This window comes from Dermacentor andersoni, chromosome 11, assembly GCF_023375885.2.
Source record: "Dermacentor andersoni chromosome 11, qqDerAnde1_hic_scaffold, whole genome shotgun sequence".
Classification (NCBI taxonomy): domain Eukaryota; kingdom Metazoa; phylum Arthropoda; class Arachnida; order Ixodida; family Ixodidae; genus Dermacentor; species Dermacentor andersoni.
This window is the reverse complement of record NC_092824.1, coordinates 116,982,058-116,999,464: the sequence shown is the minus strand read 5'-3', so window position 1 is coordinate 116,999,464 and position 17,407 is coordinate 116,982,058. Positions and strand designations below refer to the sequence as shown.

The following is a 17,407-nucleotide window of genomic DNA, read 5'->3' as shown; positions in this document are numbered from 1 at the left end:
ATTGCCGACTGCCATTGTAAACTGAGGCACAAATAAATGAATTTTAAAGAGAACAATGAATTTCATTAATTTTTACAACACCAGCTGTATGGCAAAATCGGGTAAATACTTTTACTCAGTATGCACTTCAGTGAAATAACATCTACACTAAGTAGCGTGACGATTGAGGCCACAAGTACATAGACAGCCCATCACACAGCTTAATATGCATCATGCATAGTCGTGGTGCTCCAAAGTGCAGATGCCGCACACAACCTTCACTGTGTGACACTGGAAATTTTAGTCTCTGTTGGACAAATTCACTTCGGAGCTTTCTACTTACATGTAAGCTTAACCCATTCCAACCATGCAGTAAGCACACACATAAATTTGGTAGGTGTGCTCACAGTAGATGCCCCCTGGTCACTCACAAACTTGACGTTGCTTTTACAGCTGTCAGCCTAACTTGTGTGCATGTTCTCAGGCCGGATCACTGATGACCTGCTCATGCAGACATATTAGATACAAGCTTCCAGCAATGGCTCGATACCTGCTACCACACTGACCAGTGCAAATTTTTGTCACAACCACACTGCCTAAGTTGTTAGACTTAATCAGCTCTGCTTCATCGAATGTAAGTGACCATAGTTAGGTTTCATGCTAAGCTGATGCGGATTATACACAGTTGCCATTCATCACTTGGAAAGCAGAGCAACTGCTTCACCGTTGAAAGCGAGGGAACTCAAATAGTGCCAGCTTTACGCACTGTTGGCATTCTTGTGACGTCGCATGCGGTGATCATGTAGGAAGAATTGAGCAAGACACCGTACTGCATCCGAAATTTAGGTTCCTGTTACAGGTTGGTTCCCTGGAGAAGATATCAAGCAGGTCCAAAAATCAGACATTCAAATCTCTCGGACGAAAAATGTCTTAGTTGCATTATTGGTTGGACTTAAAAGATATAGCACCTCTTATGAATGCTAATACACCTGTGAGGTGCGAGAAATAGAACCTGTGATTAATAAATATAGTGAATGATTGATTTCTGCATTTATTTGCAGGAAAGGCAGTAAATGTATCAAGGAATACAGCTTCAGTCCTCTGAATCCTTCAAAATAATTGCCTCTCATAGTTATGCACTTTTAAGAATACATATAGAGGCCTCGCATGATTTGAATAAAAACAGCCTGTGGTATACAATTGAGTTCAGCATTTGCATTGCGTTGGATATCTTACTGCACGTCTGAACAACCATGTGGCTTCGTAAACGATGACTGACAGACCTCGAGCTTCAATGACCGTTCTGTCAACAATTAGTATGAACTACACCGCACTCCAGCAATTTATTTATAGATCACAGCAACTGATCTAGAATTATCTAAAAAAAAAAGTACTTTCTTTTTAAATTGCACTTTTTTTTTTCTCTAGATTTTGTTGTTATGCAGGGTAACTAATAACCTTGGCACTTGCATGTAAACATGTCATATTTACACTATTCAGTGTCAAACTCTGTGTACATTGAAAGAGGCACTGTTAGGCCTGCTGTATAAGAACACTGAAGGATGTGACGAGAGAATGGTGTCATAAGCACTTGGCTTCCAATTGACATCATTACTGCTCTAGCGTCCCTTTATCACTCCTGTGTTTTTCATCATTCATGTGCCATAGACCTTGTGATGATCTGCCCATCAACTCCCATTGAAACGGATACACTATATATTTACAATTGCAGGCAGGAGCCATCTTAGCCTGTGGCATTGTCAATTGTGGTGTACGCAATGAATGCGACCCTGCACTCGCTCTTCTGACTGATTACGTTCTTCACAATACCCCACTTATGAGGATTGGATCCATCCTCGGGTAAGTGTTTTGTGTTTTTGTGTGCGACAGTGATACAGAATCCATAGAATGTAGCACACTGAATACACTTTGTCTGACTCACAAAAAATGTGCTGGCACGATGCTGATTTCTTGTAATTAAACATTATGGTCACTCAGCTTACATAGTAAACAGGCTAATGTAGTCAAACCTCAGTATAATGAATGTTGATCTAACGAAATTTGTGATGTAATGAACTATTTTCATAAGGGATGTGCAAATATCAAAATTTTAGAATACAAATAGTTAAAATCAGATATCAAATCTAATACTGAATAATGATATGCACATGCATTTATTAGCAAATTGGTTTATTTTAACATGTTGGAACATTGCAATTACATTGTTATTGGTAAAAAAATTGAACTAGTAAGCCGTTATACTAAAAGATTGTATATTTGGCTTGCGTTAGCTTTGTAAAGTTTAGTTACTTCCGCTAGTTGTCTGTTCTCGCCAAACTGTACCTTGCTATACCACATAAATTTCCCGTAAATTCAGAGGCATTTCACCCTGTACCAGTCGTCATTCATCACATTTGCTCTCAAGCAATAAGCTCAGGTGAAACCTGCAAAAGCATGCATCCTCGCTGTTTGCAAACCCGTCCCCTTGATACTGAGATGCTAGCTTTCTTGCAAAGGTTAGACGTCCATTGGCTAAGCATGTCTTACAAACGAAATTTCGTCTGAAATTTCGGCGAAATTTCAGGCGAAATTCGGCCCTGAAAGCACCCCGACAAGTGTTTTTGGTGCTGTGCCAAGCTCGTCATCAGTGCTAAGAGCACTGTCAGCCATATACTTCGAGGGGTTCAGTGCCGGGACGAGCTTAGTCTCGCGAAAGCGAAACTGTCTCTGTAAGTGATCGCACGAGATACGTCATCTTCGAGCTTGTTTGAGATTAAGTACTTCTTAAGAGGCTGCACAACCATTTCATTCATGGACGGTACCAGGCCACTACAGGGTCAACAGAGCCCTTCTAACCGGCCTTACCAAAGGGCCGGTTGGAAGGTCTGGTCTTGCCATCTGCAAATCGTTGAGTTCGAGCCATCAAGCCACAGCGGAATTTCCCTCCTCCTTGGCCATCAAAATTGCTCATCTCTCGAAGTGGGTGTCATATAGAATGTGCTACGTCACCATAACGTCGCAAATAAATGGAGTCATTAAGTGCGAGAGACCCCAGGGTACTGCAGCACCATAACCGTAAGACGACTCACAAATGCAGTGAAGCCAACTACAGTTCCCGACCGTTTATTCGGACCTCACGGGGACTGCGGAAATGTCCGAATAAACAGGTGTCTGAAAAAGCAGTTTAAAAAAAAAAATCCTTCATTTCTATGCACTTATTTGGGCTCATCATAGGCTTGAAGAAATCTTGAACGCGCCGTTGCGCGCTGTTCCGTTTACGCGCAATCAGATAAGCCTGAATCTCGGAGAGGGTCGTACGGTCACTATAGGCGGCTGAAAGCACAGTCACTGCTTGTACAGGCTCCGCATGCGACGGCAGCGTAGCACATGGTGCGCCATCTTCCGACTCAAGAGTCATCGTCCGGCGGTGCAGCAGAAACCTGACGAATGATCTCGCCGTCGTCGAGTTCTGCGCACGTCAGTACAGCAGTGTCAGCACTTGTGAAACTCTCAAATGAGATGGTGTCCAGAGTCGCAATGCAACCACTGCGCATGTCTCGGCAGAATATTTTCCGCGTCAGTAGGGAGCACATCTGAAGGCGATAAATCTTGGGCCTCCCGGTAGCCGCTTGCCGGCATTCCCCAGCGCAGTCTGCGCGGGCACTGTCGGCGCCATTAGAGACTTGACGCGATGTTTCCGTATACCGCGTTGGATCACCGAAACCTCGACACAGCACACAAAGCAAACAGCACCGTGCCGCCACCACTCACACAAACGAAAAAACATCGCCTGCTCGCAGCGTCGTGCGCGAAGAAACAAATCAGCTGCTGGATTGTCTTGACATGGCTTACTAAGCTGAAACCGGAACTGCTGCAGAGCCACTATCGAACCAGGCAGAAACGATGATGATGAGCGGGGATTTCCAGTAGTGCCACTTCGTGGGGCAGCAAGGAAGCTCTGTTCAAAACAAAAATGGCGCTCAGCAAGTCGAACCATGCACCGGTCAGAGTCGGTGCATGGTGCTCTCGACCGAGTTGGCTCAAGGAGTGTCCGAAAAATCAGACGAGAGGTTGCAAGGTGTCCAAACTTTCGGCAGTTGTTATACATCATGGTCTATGGGGAGAATGGCAGTGCCGCGAAGCTGACCGAATAATCGGGTATGTCCGAATTTTTGGAGTCCGGAAAATCGGTCGGCGACTGCAGTTTGGAACACTGGTGTAGCCAACGTAACCGGACGCAGCCAACGCAGTCCAACGTGCCCAACCTCGAGATGGCTCTTGCTCCATCCGCGCGTTGTCATGCCAACTGGCGCGGGGAAAAAAAGTGTCGCAGTTTCACCCGAACAGCGAAGCATCGATTGTGATAGCGAATTAATAGGTAGCTATAAGGAGCAAGTATAGGAGTTTTATCAGCCGTATCAATTTGTAAACATTCGCTTACTAATTAAATTAACAAGTACGCTGTCACGCGCACACAGGTAAACGTGAACACATCTCGCTCGATGACCGCAAAAACTGGCTGAAACAGGCTGGAGTGAGGAATCGTGGCAGTAGAGTGAGCGAATTGATCTTTGTACAGCTCTCGCTTCAATGCAAATGAAACGTAGAAAGCACATCGCATACGAAGCTACCGGCACTACGCACACTCTGCAAACATCGCAGATCGCTTTGAAGATGACGCCCATGCAGGTGCATGCTTTGGCCACGTCACAGATTGCTTTCAAGATACGGCGCCCGCACGGCCATGCCGTAAGCAGCAGCTGCTGAAAAAGAACGTCCTCCTGTCCCCTCCCTCGCTCCCTCCACCTCACCCACATGCCTCACATGCGACAGGAGAAGGTGCGCATCCGCCCTGCCTTCCTCGCTTGCACTAGCGAGATTGAGCAGTGTTCACCGGGTCACTCTCGCATGCTTTCGCTCGCACATACAGCGTACGGCGACGATTTTATCACCCTTGAGCTTTATACGGAACCTCACGGGAGAGAAGCGACTTGCAACAGAGGCGTTGATCATGCCTGTTCAGGCACAAGCACGTCTCTCTCTAGTCAGGCCTAAACATAGGGCCACGGATGGAAAAAGCAAAGCCGTGCAACAATGCCAGCGTCGCCAATGTGTTCCCACATATTAGCACTCTCCCCATTCATGATGGCGCGGAGTTCGAATTATCGGTGACGGTGTGGATTTCAGTGTGAATTAGCAGGATGTGTTACATATTGCTTTCAGTACATTGCTGGACGAACCACGGCGGCTATTTCGAATTATCCAAATTTTTGAATTAACAAGCTTTTACTGTAGTCATACACTCGTCATCATTTCAGAATCGTTATCTCATCGATTTCTTACCGTCATTGTCATAGCCGATTCGTTGTTACTGCTTCATCGTCATGCTGTCATCCTCATGACCAACGTTGGCAAGCAAGTGTTATAGCAAAGTGAGACTATACCGGAGACAGTGTATGTCTCATGTAGCCAAAGCAAGGAAGTCATGGACAAGTATCCATATTTCTTTACACTTTTGTTTTAATTTGTGGGCTGTGTAAGTGCTGTGGGCACTAAGCCCGGTCAGCCATGGCATCCAAGATTTATGGCACTGCGCGACACAACATATGCAAATCTTGGACGCCATGCCGACGCTTTTCTCTCGGCACTATCTACACCACATGGGCTGGCATTCGTAAACATGCTGTTGTGGCCTTACCTTCTTGTGATTATTTAATAATTCCTTAGTGACAAGATACTGTCTACCAGAAATGTTCTGGGAATTTGTGAAATTATTTTTACAGCCAAAACCTTAAAAATTCAAGATAACGAAACTCTTGATTTTTTGCTGCAAGTACAACTTTGTTATATTGAGGTTTGACTTTGTATCAAGCTTATTTATGCCATACAGCATGTATTGCACTGTATTCAGCACATAATTAGTAATTTCTGCTCGAGATAAAAGTTGGATTCCATTGCATCATTTATGCACTTACTTACAGATGCTTGCCATTAATCAAATATACCACCAGGAGTTGTTTAGCAACCTCGCTCCATTGTTGGGACCGTACAGTTAGCATTTTACCTCTTTCTCATTTTCTGTGCCAGCACAGGACGGTGTGTAAACTTGACACCATGCTGTGTACTTTCAAGCACTCTTTGCCTTGTTATGACCCACATTGCAGTGTGCATGAATATGGTTGATAGTACTGGCAGACATGCACTTGCAGTAGCACATGTGACATGGTAATGACCAGTTCACAGGCTCACTGCATTTCACATTGCCTGATCTGCAGGGCTATTACCCTGTTGCACACTCTGGTGGTTGTAGTGTTCATGCCATAAAGAAAGCTCTACCACTTTTAATGAACTCCAGGAAGACACATAGCCATGAAATGCCTTGTAGCTTGTAATGCCTTGTACAGTAAAACCTTGTTAAAGCAGTAGTTGGTTTTAAGAGTAGTAAAGTCAAATCCCCGAATCAGCGGCCATTGAACATAATGTGTTTTGTATCCGCATAAACCGTATCAGCTTATTGCGCATGTATCGGTTAACACGTAGCGTTTCCACTTTTCGTCGCGCAAACACGGCGCTGCGTCGTCTCCATCGGGTCGCCCGGCAGAACAACAAGCCTCAGAGATGTGGCCGCCTGGCTGACGTGGTAGCTGACTTTGTGTGTGCAGCAAAACCATGGATACGAACAACGGCCTCCAAGTGCCCTGTGCATTTGCGCATGATGCCACATCAACACCATTTTGGCGCCATGCCAGAGAGCGTTGTGGCGCCGTGAGAACAAGGACTCACATCATGCCGAAGCTCAGATAAAAAAGATGCCAGGTGCTCAGCATAGAAGAAAAATTATACATTGTTTGTGTTATTGAAAGTGACACGAAGTCGACGCTGACACGCAACAGGGATCTACGGTTGACTACAGTGTGTGGCATTTGGAATGCGAAGCAGCAGTTTCTCGGCAGCGCTGCTGCGACTGCGAAGAGATGTCGGCTACGAGGTTCGACTTTTCGCCATCATTGCCTGTGTTGTTGCCGAAGTGTCGCCTAGCGACAGTGATAAGGATGGCACGGAAAGCGACAGCATGGGCGATTCAGGCCCGACAGTGGCAGAAGCTGCGCGTTACATCAGCCTCATGAATGCAATGATCGTGACGAGAAGAGTACCCCGCAATTGAAAAGGCGCCCCACAACATCTGCAGTGCTACCGTGCCCATGCACGGAGAATATGCAAGGCCAACGAAGAATCTGTCATGCAAGTGTTTACAGAGAAGAGAGGGCTGGCTGAAAAGTTGTCTCACAGCTTCAGTAAGTTGGAGGCCGCGGTCGTCGCTGTGAGGCCGCCGCAGCATCAAACGAAAATAACTTTTGTCACGCAAAGCGAATAAATACTGCATGTTTTTTTTCCCCTTTCATCGCACTCTCTCTGAGTTCCGTTTTTGAAAGGTAAATGGGCTATTTCTGTTAAGCAGTAGTACCGTTTAGTACATACTTTTTTCGAGCTCCGGCCAACTACGGTTTAACGAGGTTTCACTGTATCGCATTTGCCTTCATGGTTGAAATATTTACAGAGTTACCTTGTTTGCATGAATATGATGGGAGTTGCAATCACAATTTTGCAGTAACAATGAATAATAAAGCTCTGTAGATATCTGCTTTTCCTGCGTGGCTTGCTTTTTTTTTTTTTTTTTTTTTTTTTTTTTTTTTTTTTTCACAGCATCACTTTATGACAATCTTTTTTTTGTTATGTGAGGGACTCTCCCTCCATCCCCTTCACGTCACATTCTTGGTTGCATTATTTACATGCAAATACTACAATTAGAACTTGCGAGCAAGCAATAACTTTTGACGGTATGTTGTATGTATCTGAATGTTCATGTGTGCTACGCCCCGCACCACTTGTGCAGATTGGGCCTGGCATATGCGGGATCCAACCACAGTGAGGTCATTCCTCTGCTGCTGCCCGTTTTCACAGATCCAAAGTCCACAATGGAGGTTGGTGTCTGGCTTGTTCTGTCCATTGTGATATTGGTTTTTCATTTCGTTGTTTTGTCTTTCTGGCTGTGAAACAGCTTGTGCGTTAAATGCGGTGGTTTTCTTTGCAAGCACAGATTCTGTATAAAACTGGCATGGCTGATAAAAATTACATGTCTAATATTCTGATATCAGTGCATGACATCTAGTGCAGCTGTGTGCATTTGCAAGCAATTTGCAGGCATAAGGTAGCATTGAGAGTAACTGAAGCTCGCTGGGAGATGCATTTGTTCTGGCAGTGGACATAATATACTGATGATGATTGTGATTGTAGCTGCATCCACCATCCAACAGACTGCTGGCTTTGGATGTGCTTTGGATTGCACCCTGTTGCAAGCAAGCAACATTTTTGCAAGTACTTCAGGCCAAAATACCTAAAGGCTCATTTGAAAGAAAAACATGCTTGAAAATGTGTACTTTGGTTGTATACTGGAGATTAACTTCTGGTTAACCTCCTCGTCTTCCCTCTTTCTCTGTCTTAAAAAAAAAGAAAGGAAAAACTGGCATATGCCCACTTAAGGGGAGAGGAAATTTGGCACCCACACTGCACATTGCAATAAAGAGACAAATCTAAAAATTCATTAAGATATCTGCATTAGTATTTGTTTTATAAGAATTTACAAGTTCCTTGCATGTGGAAAGCCTGGCACAGTAACAAAACATGTTAGGGAACTGGGAATACTTTGTATGTTTGCCCACATGTCTAATATACATCAAGACAGTGTTAAATTATTTTTTTAGTGCTCTAATAATTTGTTGCTCAACATGAGATGCATGTGACTATGCTTCATTGTATAGAACCATGCAGGTAGAAACATTTCAAGACTGTCTTAATGTACAGCACAGTTTATGGATCACAGCAAAGCAAACAGGATCAAGATCAGTCCAGCCATTGTTATGCTATGCTTTCCACGAGCAAGGTGACCGCCAAAAATAAAAACAATTGAGAAAACAGGCTACAAAGTTTTGCAAGCAGTGCAGATTTATTCGAATGCACCAGGGCTGTAATAGTCGACATCATAGCTGTCAGGCATCTTCTTGCACCTTTGCCTCGTCATTTGATGGGCTTTTAAAATTTGTTCTTGGCCTTGCTAGTCCATCAAATTGAACTTCCGTTTAGTTGCAGACACTGCCGAAGGGAGTTGCGAACGCTGCACACTTGCGCTTCTGGCGTCACTGCTGACACAAAACGTGGTTCGAGGTGTGTCTGAATGGTGCAATGTTTAGGTAATGGTTCGTTCAGTGAATTTTTGGTTATCACACTGTAGCTTGTCGACGGTTGGGGCTCGCTCGCAGGCTGCATGTCCATGTCGCACGATGCATCAGAAACAGAGTACACCGTCATTGCTGGCGATGGTAACCTTCAACCCGTGTCGCCTCCAGCAATGCGATCTCGGCTACTGATTCACAAGGCCATACGCCGAGGTGCATTGCATCGACTGCGTTATCAGTGTCGATGGCACAGGGCGATTGTAGGCTTCGCTGCTGGAGTCACGCAGTTCAAGATGACACGTCACATTATCCGCATGCTCAATCGGGTGCTCCGCCTCTCCCGCTAATCGCCGTATTTTTCTCGTTGTAGGAGGCTTGCGTTTCCATTTTTCGAAGCCGTGCTTTGTCAAACATTTCTTCTCAAACTAGTGACGCTCCATCACTAACCTGGGAGCTCTCAGAAATCCGAATTCTGCATGTCAAGTGAAGATGCCTGCGCAGTTTGCTAAGTCGACAACTGTGGTTGCCAGTTTGCTCGCTGCTGCAGCAGCTACCAATGGGAAGACGCCTTTCAGCATGGCAGTCAATCGGAAGCCTGCTTTCAATGAAGGGCCCGTATGACCACCTCCAGCAGACCCACACTTCTTTTGTGTTTGCACTTTTGTCACAAGATGGCAACGACCGAGGAATTGAGATGCGGAAGGGTGAAACATAGATGTTGCTTAGAGACGGGAAAGATGAGATATGGCTCCGCAAACTGCGGTGATTTTGTGCGATTTAAGTGCTAACATCTGAGCAGTTATTACCCTGTCATTAGTCTAGCTCACTTTTTTAGTGTTTAATAAGACAGTTACCAGGCACGATTAAATGTTGATGGTATTTTACATGCAACTGCTGCTTAAACCCAGGTGCTGGCTGTGACTTCCATCGCCTGTGGCATGGTGGCAGTCGGCTCGGGCAATGGCGACGTCACCTCAACCATCATGACCGCTCTTCTGGAAAAGTCTGAGGCTGACCTGAAGGACACTTATGCTCGCTTCCTTCCCCTTGGTTTGGGCCTCTGCTACCTAGGTACGAGTGCAGTCTCAGCTCTTGTGTTAGTTGCAACCACTACACAAATGTTGTGCAATAGACCAGCAGTTCTCAGTGACAAATGTGTTATAGACGCCCGTGCAGTAGCGAAAGTGATGGCATAACAGGGGGAAAAGGGGTACAGTATATTGCAGCAAGTTCTGCAGCACACTGGATCACTAGATTTTCAGCAGCAACCACTGTAGTGGCTTTGACGTTGCACTGCTAAGCGCAAGAGCTCGGGATCAAATTCAAGCCACGCTGGTCGCATTTCGATGGGTGGCAAAATACAAAAGCACCTCAGCACCGTGAATTAGGTGCACATTAAAGAACCGCAGGCGGCCACAATTAATCTGTAGTCCTCCACTACAGCATGCCTCTTAATAATGTGGCATGTAAAACCCCAGAATTTAAATACCGTATTTACTTGCATAATGATCGCACATTTTGTCAAAAAAGCTTGACGTAAATTCAGGGGTGCAATCATTACGCGGGCGACGAAAAGAAATTTTCTTTTTTCATCCCGCATTTGCTGCGGGATGACAACGGGTCAACAAGCAGCTGGCTGCCGCTGTCAGTGTGGGAGATCAAAACAAAAATGGCGGCCGGTGGAGCATGCCAAACGCGCCGAACGTGATTTTTCTTCTCGTGAGTACATTACACGCATTGAAACAATTTCTTCCGTATCAGTAATGAATAATATCGTTAATATTGGCAAGTTTGCAACAATAACCTAGCCATGTCCACTTTGAGGGGACAGAAACAGAGATGGGCGCACTTAACTGCCAGTGACATAGAAACACATGACGGGCATGATGCGGAAACTGCGGCATTTGTCTTCACTTCTATCCTAATACGGCACGTTTCCGCTAAGGGTGACCGAACATCTTAGCTGCGTTATAAGCGTCGGCGTACGAATTCATTAATTCATTGATTACCTGATTTTCTGCAATAGGGAAGAATTTGATTCCGCTGCTACCTCAATAAGTGAGCAATTTAAACTTTATGGAGGAGGATTAAAGTTTACCAAAGAATTTCCTCAGCGACGCGTAATTCAGTTTCTTGACATTTCCTTGGTCTTCGAACAAAATCACGTTTGTTGGCAGTAATCCCTAAGATCTTCGAAGCCATTGCTAAACTTTCAATCCAAGCATTCCAAAGTAGTAAAAAACGGAATTGCCATGTCGTGCCTAAGTCTTCTCTCACCAGATCCTGCATGCACAAAATGAGCACCAGTTTTAATGCGCAGGTCCGGAGCCTATTAGAAGCAGGCTATCCTAGTGTAGCAGTGGCCACTGTGGCTGAGCGCCTAAAGAAGTCGGTTTCGAGGGGGACGGACGTGATTACAAAAAGCAGTAATAGCAAAAAAAGAGTAGTGGCTATTCCGTACATTCATTCAGTGTCGCACAGGCTTAAAAAAGTTGCAAGTAGATATGATGTTATTGTTGCTTTCACTGCTCCCAATAAGCTAGGTAAGATATCATATGCGCTGCCGTACAGAGGAAAAAGGAGCCGGTAAAAGGCAAAAAAAGAAAAGATATTTGTCCAGTGAAGCACAATAAGAACAACAGTTTTACTGACTGTCGTATGGGTGTGGTATATAAAATTCCCCTTAGCTGTGGCCAGTTCTACGTAGGGCAAACGGGACGGTGGATCGCCTTCTAAACTTTCCCTACACTGCCAAGATTGTAACTGCATGCCAGAGTTAGATGAATGCGCGATATTGTACAGGCATAAGAATGAAGATACGCGTCTTATGGTAGAGGCATGGCATATCTATAATGGTGGAAGTGCCTGCGTGAGTCAGCCTTCAATTACTTTACATAAGGAAGAGATTAAGTGCCTTAACAGTTATCTCTCACGTAGACCGGCACATGTACCCGACTGACACGTGGTGATACCATTCCTGAGCTTGCGCAGATGAGTTTTGTGTCTTCTTTCTTTTTTCGCCTCAGTGCTCCCTTCAGTTGATAGTCGGCGTTCGTGTTGTCCACTTCTCTACTCTTGTGTACTGTCTGCACGCCTCACCTCTTTTTTGCACAATGGATCGGTGTACGAATAGGGTACACTTCTCACGTATCAGTGTAAACGTGGCCACTATCGTTGCCACTCGCAATTTGTTGCATGCCCACGAATGCAGACGAGAAGAATCAAAAGGCGCCCTTTATGTTGTTGTTGTTGACCAAAACCATTATGAAGCCTACAAATAAGGCCAAGGCAAGTTTAATTGTAGCTATTTTTTTTTTTTTTCATGGAAGTGCGGAAAGTGATGAAAGGAATGAAATGGGCGTCTACTTAAGAATGTTGGGTTTAAGCAGACCGCATGGCATGCTTTCAAGAGTTGTTCGCGTAGCATTCGACTGATGGTAAGTGCGATCATCATTAGCTAGACTTGACACACAACATATCGCTGCGACAAGTTCAGGGTGCGATCATTATGCGAGTAAATACGGTAAGTTATTAAAAAATATATTTTCAGCACTTGCTGTTGCTGAAGCATATGAATGTGCGAAAAAATTGTTTGTTGGGAGAGACGCAGGTAGCAAGGTATTTTAAACACTGGCTCACTGATGCAGTTGTATGATAAGAGAGTACAGTAAAAGCTCATTAATTCACAACTCGTTAATTCGAAATTTTCAATAATTTGAAGTAGCCGCCGCGGTCCGTCCAGCAATGTACCGAAAGCAATATGTAACACATCCTGCTAATTTACACTGAAATCTGCACCGTCACCAATCATTCGAACTCCGCGCCATCATGAATGGGGAGAGTGCTAATATGTGGGAGCACATTGGCGATGCTGGTGTTGCCGCACGGCTTTGCTCTTTCCATCCGTGGCCCTATGTTTAGGCCTGACTAGAGAGAGACACGTTTGCGCCTGAACAGGCATGATCAACGCCTCTGTTGCATGTCGCTTCTCTCCCGTGAGGTTCCGTATAAAGCTCAAGGGTGATAAAATCGTCGCCATACGCTGTATGTGCGAGCGAAAGCATGCGAGAGTGACCCGGTGAACGCTGCTCAATCTCGCTTCTGCAAACGAGGAAGGCAGGGCGGATGCGCACCTTCTCCTGTCGCGCAGTGGAGGGAGCGAGGGAGGGGACGGGAGGACGTTCTTCTTCGGGAGCTGCTGCTTACGGCATGGCCGTGTGGGCGTCGTATCTTGAAAGCAATCTGCGACGTGGCCAAAGCACGCGCCCGCATGGGCGTCATCTTCAAAGCGGTCTGCGATGTTTGCAGAGTGTGCGTAGTGCCGGTAGCTTCGTATGCGATGTGCTTTCTACGTTTCATTTGCATTGAAGCGAGAGCTGTACAAAGATCAATTCGCTCGCTCTACTGCCACGATTCCTCACTCCAGCCTGTTTCAGCCAGTTTTCGCGGTCATAGAGCGAGATGTGTTCACGTTTACCTGTGTGCGCGTGACAGCATACTTGTTAATTTAATTCGGAAGCGAATGTTTACAAATTGATAGAGCTGATAAAACTGCTATACTTGCTCCTTATAGCTACCTATTAATTCGCTATCACAATCGATGCTTCGCTGTTCGGGTGAAACTGCGACATTTTTTTTTCCCCACGCCAGTTGGCATGACAACGCGCGGATGGAGCAAGAGCCATCTCGAAGTTGGGCACGTCGGGCTGCGTTGGCCGCGTCCGGTTACGTTGGCTACACCAGTGCTGCAAAGTATAGACGTCGTTAACACCAACGTGACATAGCATGTGTGCACGCGTGCTCAAGCATTGTCGGACTATATACACGCCTTAACCGAGCAACTATTTAATGTGATAGCGTTAAGGAGCCCGTGCCGCAGAAAATCCGGCGTCAGCGTCGTCGTCTCGCATGGTCGTCCGGTGTCGGACGTCGTTTCAGCTAAAAGATTTTAGAACCACATATACCCAGGGCTTCCATGCGATGCAAGAAATTTTCTGAACTAATTTAATTTCTCAAGCTAAAATATGTAGAAATATTGCAGACTATGACTTGCACACAACGTACAGACATGATAGCTCTTGGATTGTAATTTAACTATACGAGAGAGCATGATTCTGTTATGCAAAAACTCAAAGAAACCCCTTCACACACGCAAACCAGCCGGTGCGCTCACAAACCTGCCGCGGCGTCCGCCATTTTGCGTGCGCCGGCGTGATAGGTGTCTTGGGGTCCACGGAGCGGCACGCCTGGTTCCTTGCAATAACCCCAACTGGCGGTCGCCTACGCCGCATCGCAGCCCACGCAAGAGGATGCGGTTCCACAACAAAGCTTGCCTTTGTGCATAGCGTTCGCGGCAAGCGTTTCTCGGTAAACATTACGGTTACATACGCTCAGGGTGTCTACCAACCGGGAAAACCGGGAATTCTCAGGGATTTTGAGTAGTCTGGAAAAACTCAGGGAAAACTCAGGGAATTGGTGCTTCTATCAGGGAAAATTTGCTGTAATTTTATGGAAAGGGTCGAAAGTCGAGGTAATGCTGGCTCGAGTAACAGACAGGAATCGTAATGAATCGTCTTTGACGCCCTGTCGTCAGCTGAGGAGTTGCCAGTGTACAGTCTATGACAGACTTTCCGGATTCCCGATAATTTGGACGGCTTCGCGGCATCACGACCTACCCCATAGAGTCAATATATTAGAACGCCTGAAATTCCAAACGTAAGAACTCTTCGCCGTCCGATTCTACGGAGGTTTTGCCGTGACCGCAGGTCAGAAACGGCATTAATCAAACCCACCACTGCTGCCATTTTGATTACCTTGCCGCCTCGAATCGGCGCTCTCGCACGCAGATCCGCTGGCAGCTGTAGCCACCACGGCGGAAACGATAAACCTAGCTGCTTCGACGTTCGCTATTAAGCTTCTTGCCGTTCGATGCCGTGTTTTTTATTGAAAGAATTCGCTGCTGTCAGCAATGGCACGGACTCCTCGTTTGTGGTCCTCGTGATTGGCTTAGAAGCTTGGAAAGCACAGTGCGTTGCATAATGCCGGTTCCCGAAAGTCAGCTTCGCCTCCGTACATGAATGCTACTTGGTGAAACATACGCAAAAGTATTGCAGGGAAGCATAACAAGCCTGGGAAGGGGCTATTGCCGTGGGACATAGTATGTATTCCGTAATTATACACGCGTGCATCCAGTATCTCCTATCACAGTACGAGCACCGATATGGCTAATACCTGTACCGACAGGCCTCCAGAACATTTTCGAATCTGCCTGTGGCGGTTTGAGACCTTAAGGGCAGTAAATGACATGCATTTATTTTTTCCAACTGGCCGATTTTTCGGACGTTTTTGGGCCCCTAGGGAGCCCAAGAAATCGGACGTTCACTGTACAACTAAGACGACGCTTCAAATGGTCTGTGGAGCGAACGCGTGCCGGAAGGACCACAACAACAGAAGGGACCTACGCATTGAGTAATGAATGGGAAAGGATGCGTGCTGCCGCCGTTTTGAAGGAGCTTGAGCTCAAAAAACAGTGTTGGCTGACGCCGAGATGCAGGTGTCCCTCATCCAAACCAAAATAAACTCTTTAAAGCAGTGAAACACGACACTGAGGCGTCGTGCGCGGGTTGAGAGTATGTAAGGACTGTTGAGGTTGACTTACGAGCTGTTGAGAGAGAATCTCAATTGTGACAGTGTTCGGGCCTGATACCACTGAGCTTGCTATCAGTTTAAAGAAATAGGTCATATTCGAAAATATTTGCTACTGTATGCATCTCCTTTTTATTCATATTTGAGAATATCCGACTCGATTTGCAATTTTTTTCCAGGTCATTTTATTTGCTATGCATTTTACGAACCCCTCCCTTCTATTCTCCTTTTGAATAACATAAACACTACTCCTTAGTATTCAAATTGGATTAATTCGTTTTTTTTTTTTTTTTTTCAATTTTTCATATGCTTACCAGAGAGTGACAGCATCGGGTGAGATGGTTTCAGCCCGTCTTGACATAAAACAGTTCTGCATCACTCAGGGAATTTCGCAAAGACACTCAGAGAAAACCTAGAAAACTCGGGGAATTTGGAAATGTCAACTTGGTAGACACCCTGTACGCTCCAGTTGTTGGGAAGTGTGAGATGCAGTCAGGGATCTTCGAATGCTATCGCGTTCCACTCTTAAAGGTGAAGCTTAAGCATCCTCCAAATTTTTTCTTACTTTCATTAGTATGAATTTTGTGTAATTTCAATTTTCATAGCATCCCCGCGGAATTCGAATTAATGAGCTTTTACTGTAGCATGTTACCACTGAGCTGCTTCAAAAGCATTTTCCAGAGCTTTTAAGCAGACTGCAATATAGTTATTGTGCTCAAATTGTTATGTATTGGATTTTTGGGGACTTGTATGTAGATTGTTCAAAGTCAAACAATGAATTTTGAAAGGAAAGGTGTACGAAACTGCCATTGCTAAAACCCTCTGCTGGGCTACTGGCTTTTGCTGACATTATTTCTTTACCATAGAAAAATGAAAACATGAAACAAGTTATACAGCCTACATTTTATTGGTTGATTGCTACCTCACTTTGGCTCCTCTTGTATCCATAACAGGCAAGCAAGAGGGAGCTGAAACGATCACAGCTACTTTAGAGGTATTGCCAGAGCCTTTCAGAAGCATGGCCACTACACTTGTGGACATCTGTGCATATGCTGGTAAGTTCTTACTTTCACACCATCGGTGCATTTTGCGCAAGCGGTGTTATGCAGTGGCAATACTGACGTGCTTTCAACACTTGCAGGCACTGGCAATGTGTTGAAGATCCAGCATTTGCTGCACATTTGTAGTGAGCATTATGAAGCAAACGAAAAGGTTGGGCGGCTTTTACTGGCTTGCTTTCTTTGACTTGAGTTGATATTTATTGATGTGCTATTGTCAATTTTCGAGACCAAATTGGATGCGAATTGCCTGATCGTATGGAATAGTGCCAGAAGCAAATCAAATCAAGTGCTTTTCTAGAAGGTTTTGAGTAATGAAGTGCTGTTCTCCCAATTGATCTTCACGTCCTAGTATATTCACAATGTTAGCAAGTTTCTGTTATTACATTGCACGTTATGAAGCACTTACCGTATTTACTCGCATAATGATGACACCTTTTAAAAAAATTGACGCAAATTTAGGGGTGCGATTGTTACGCAGGGTAAATTTTC

General features: G+C 45.3%; 1 protein-coding gene across 1 annotated transcript in view; it reads left to right on the top strand.

Moving 5' to 3' along the window:
- Rpn1 (regulatory particle non-ATPase 1) overlaps positions 1–17,407 on the top strand; it is a 58,656-nt gene that overhangs the window by 20,815 nt on the left and 20,434 nt on the right. The window contains exons 11-15 of the mRNA XM_050186068.3: positions 1,712–1,839; positions 7,874–7,961; positions 10,121–10,283; positions 16,811–16,912; positions 16,999–17,069. Coding sequence (XP_050042025.1) covers positions 1,712–1,839; positions 7,874–7,961; positions 10,121–10,283; positions 16,811–16,912; positions 16,999–17,069 — 552 coding nt within the window. The remainder of the gene's footprint in view (positions 1–1,711; positions 1,840–7,873; positions 7,962–10,120; positions 10,284–16,810; positions 16,913–16,998; positions 17,070–17,407) is intronic.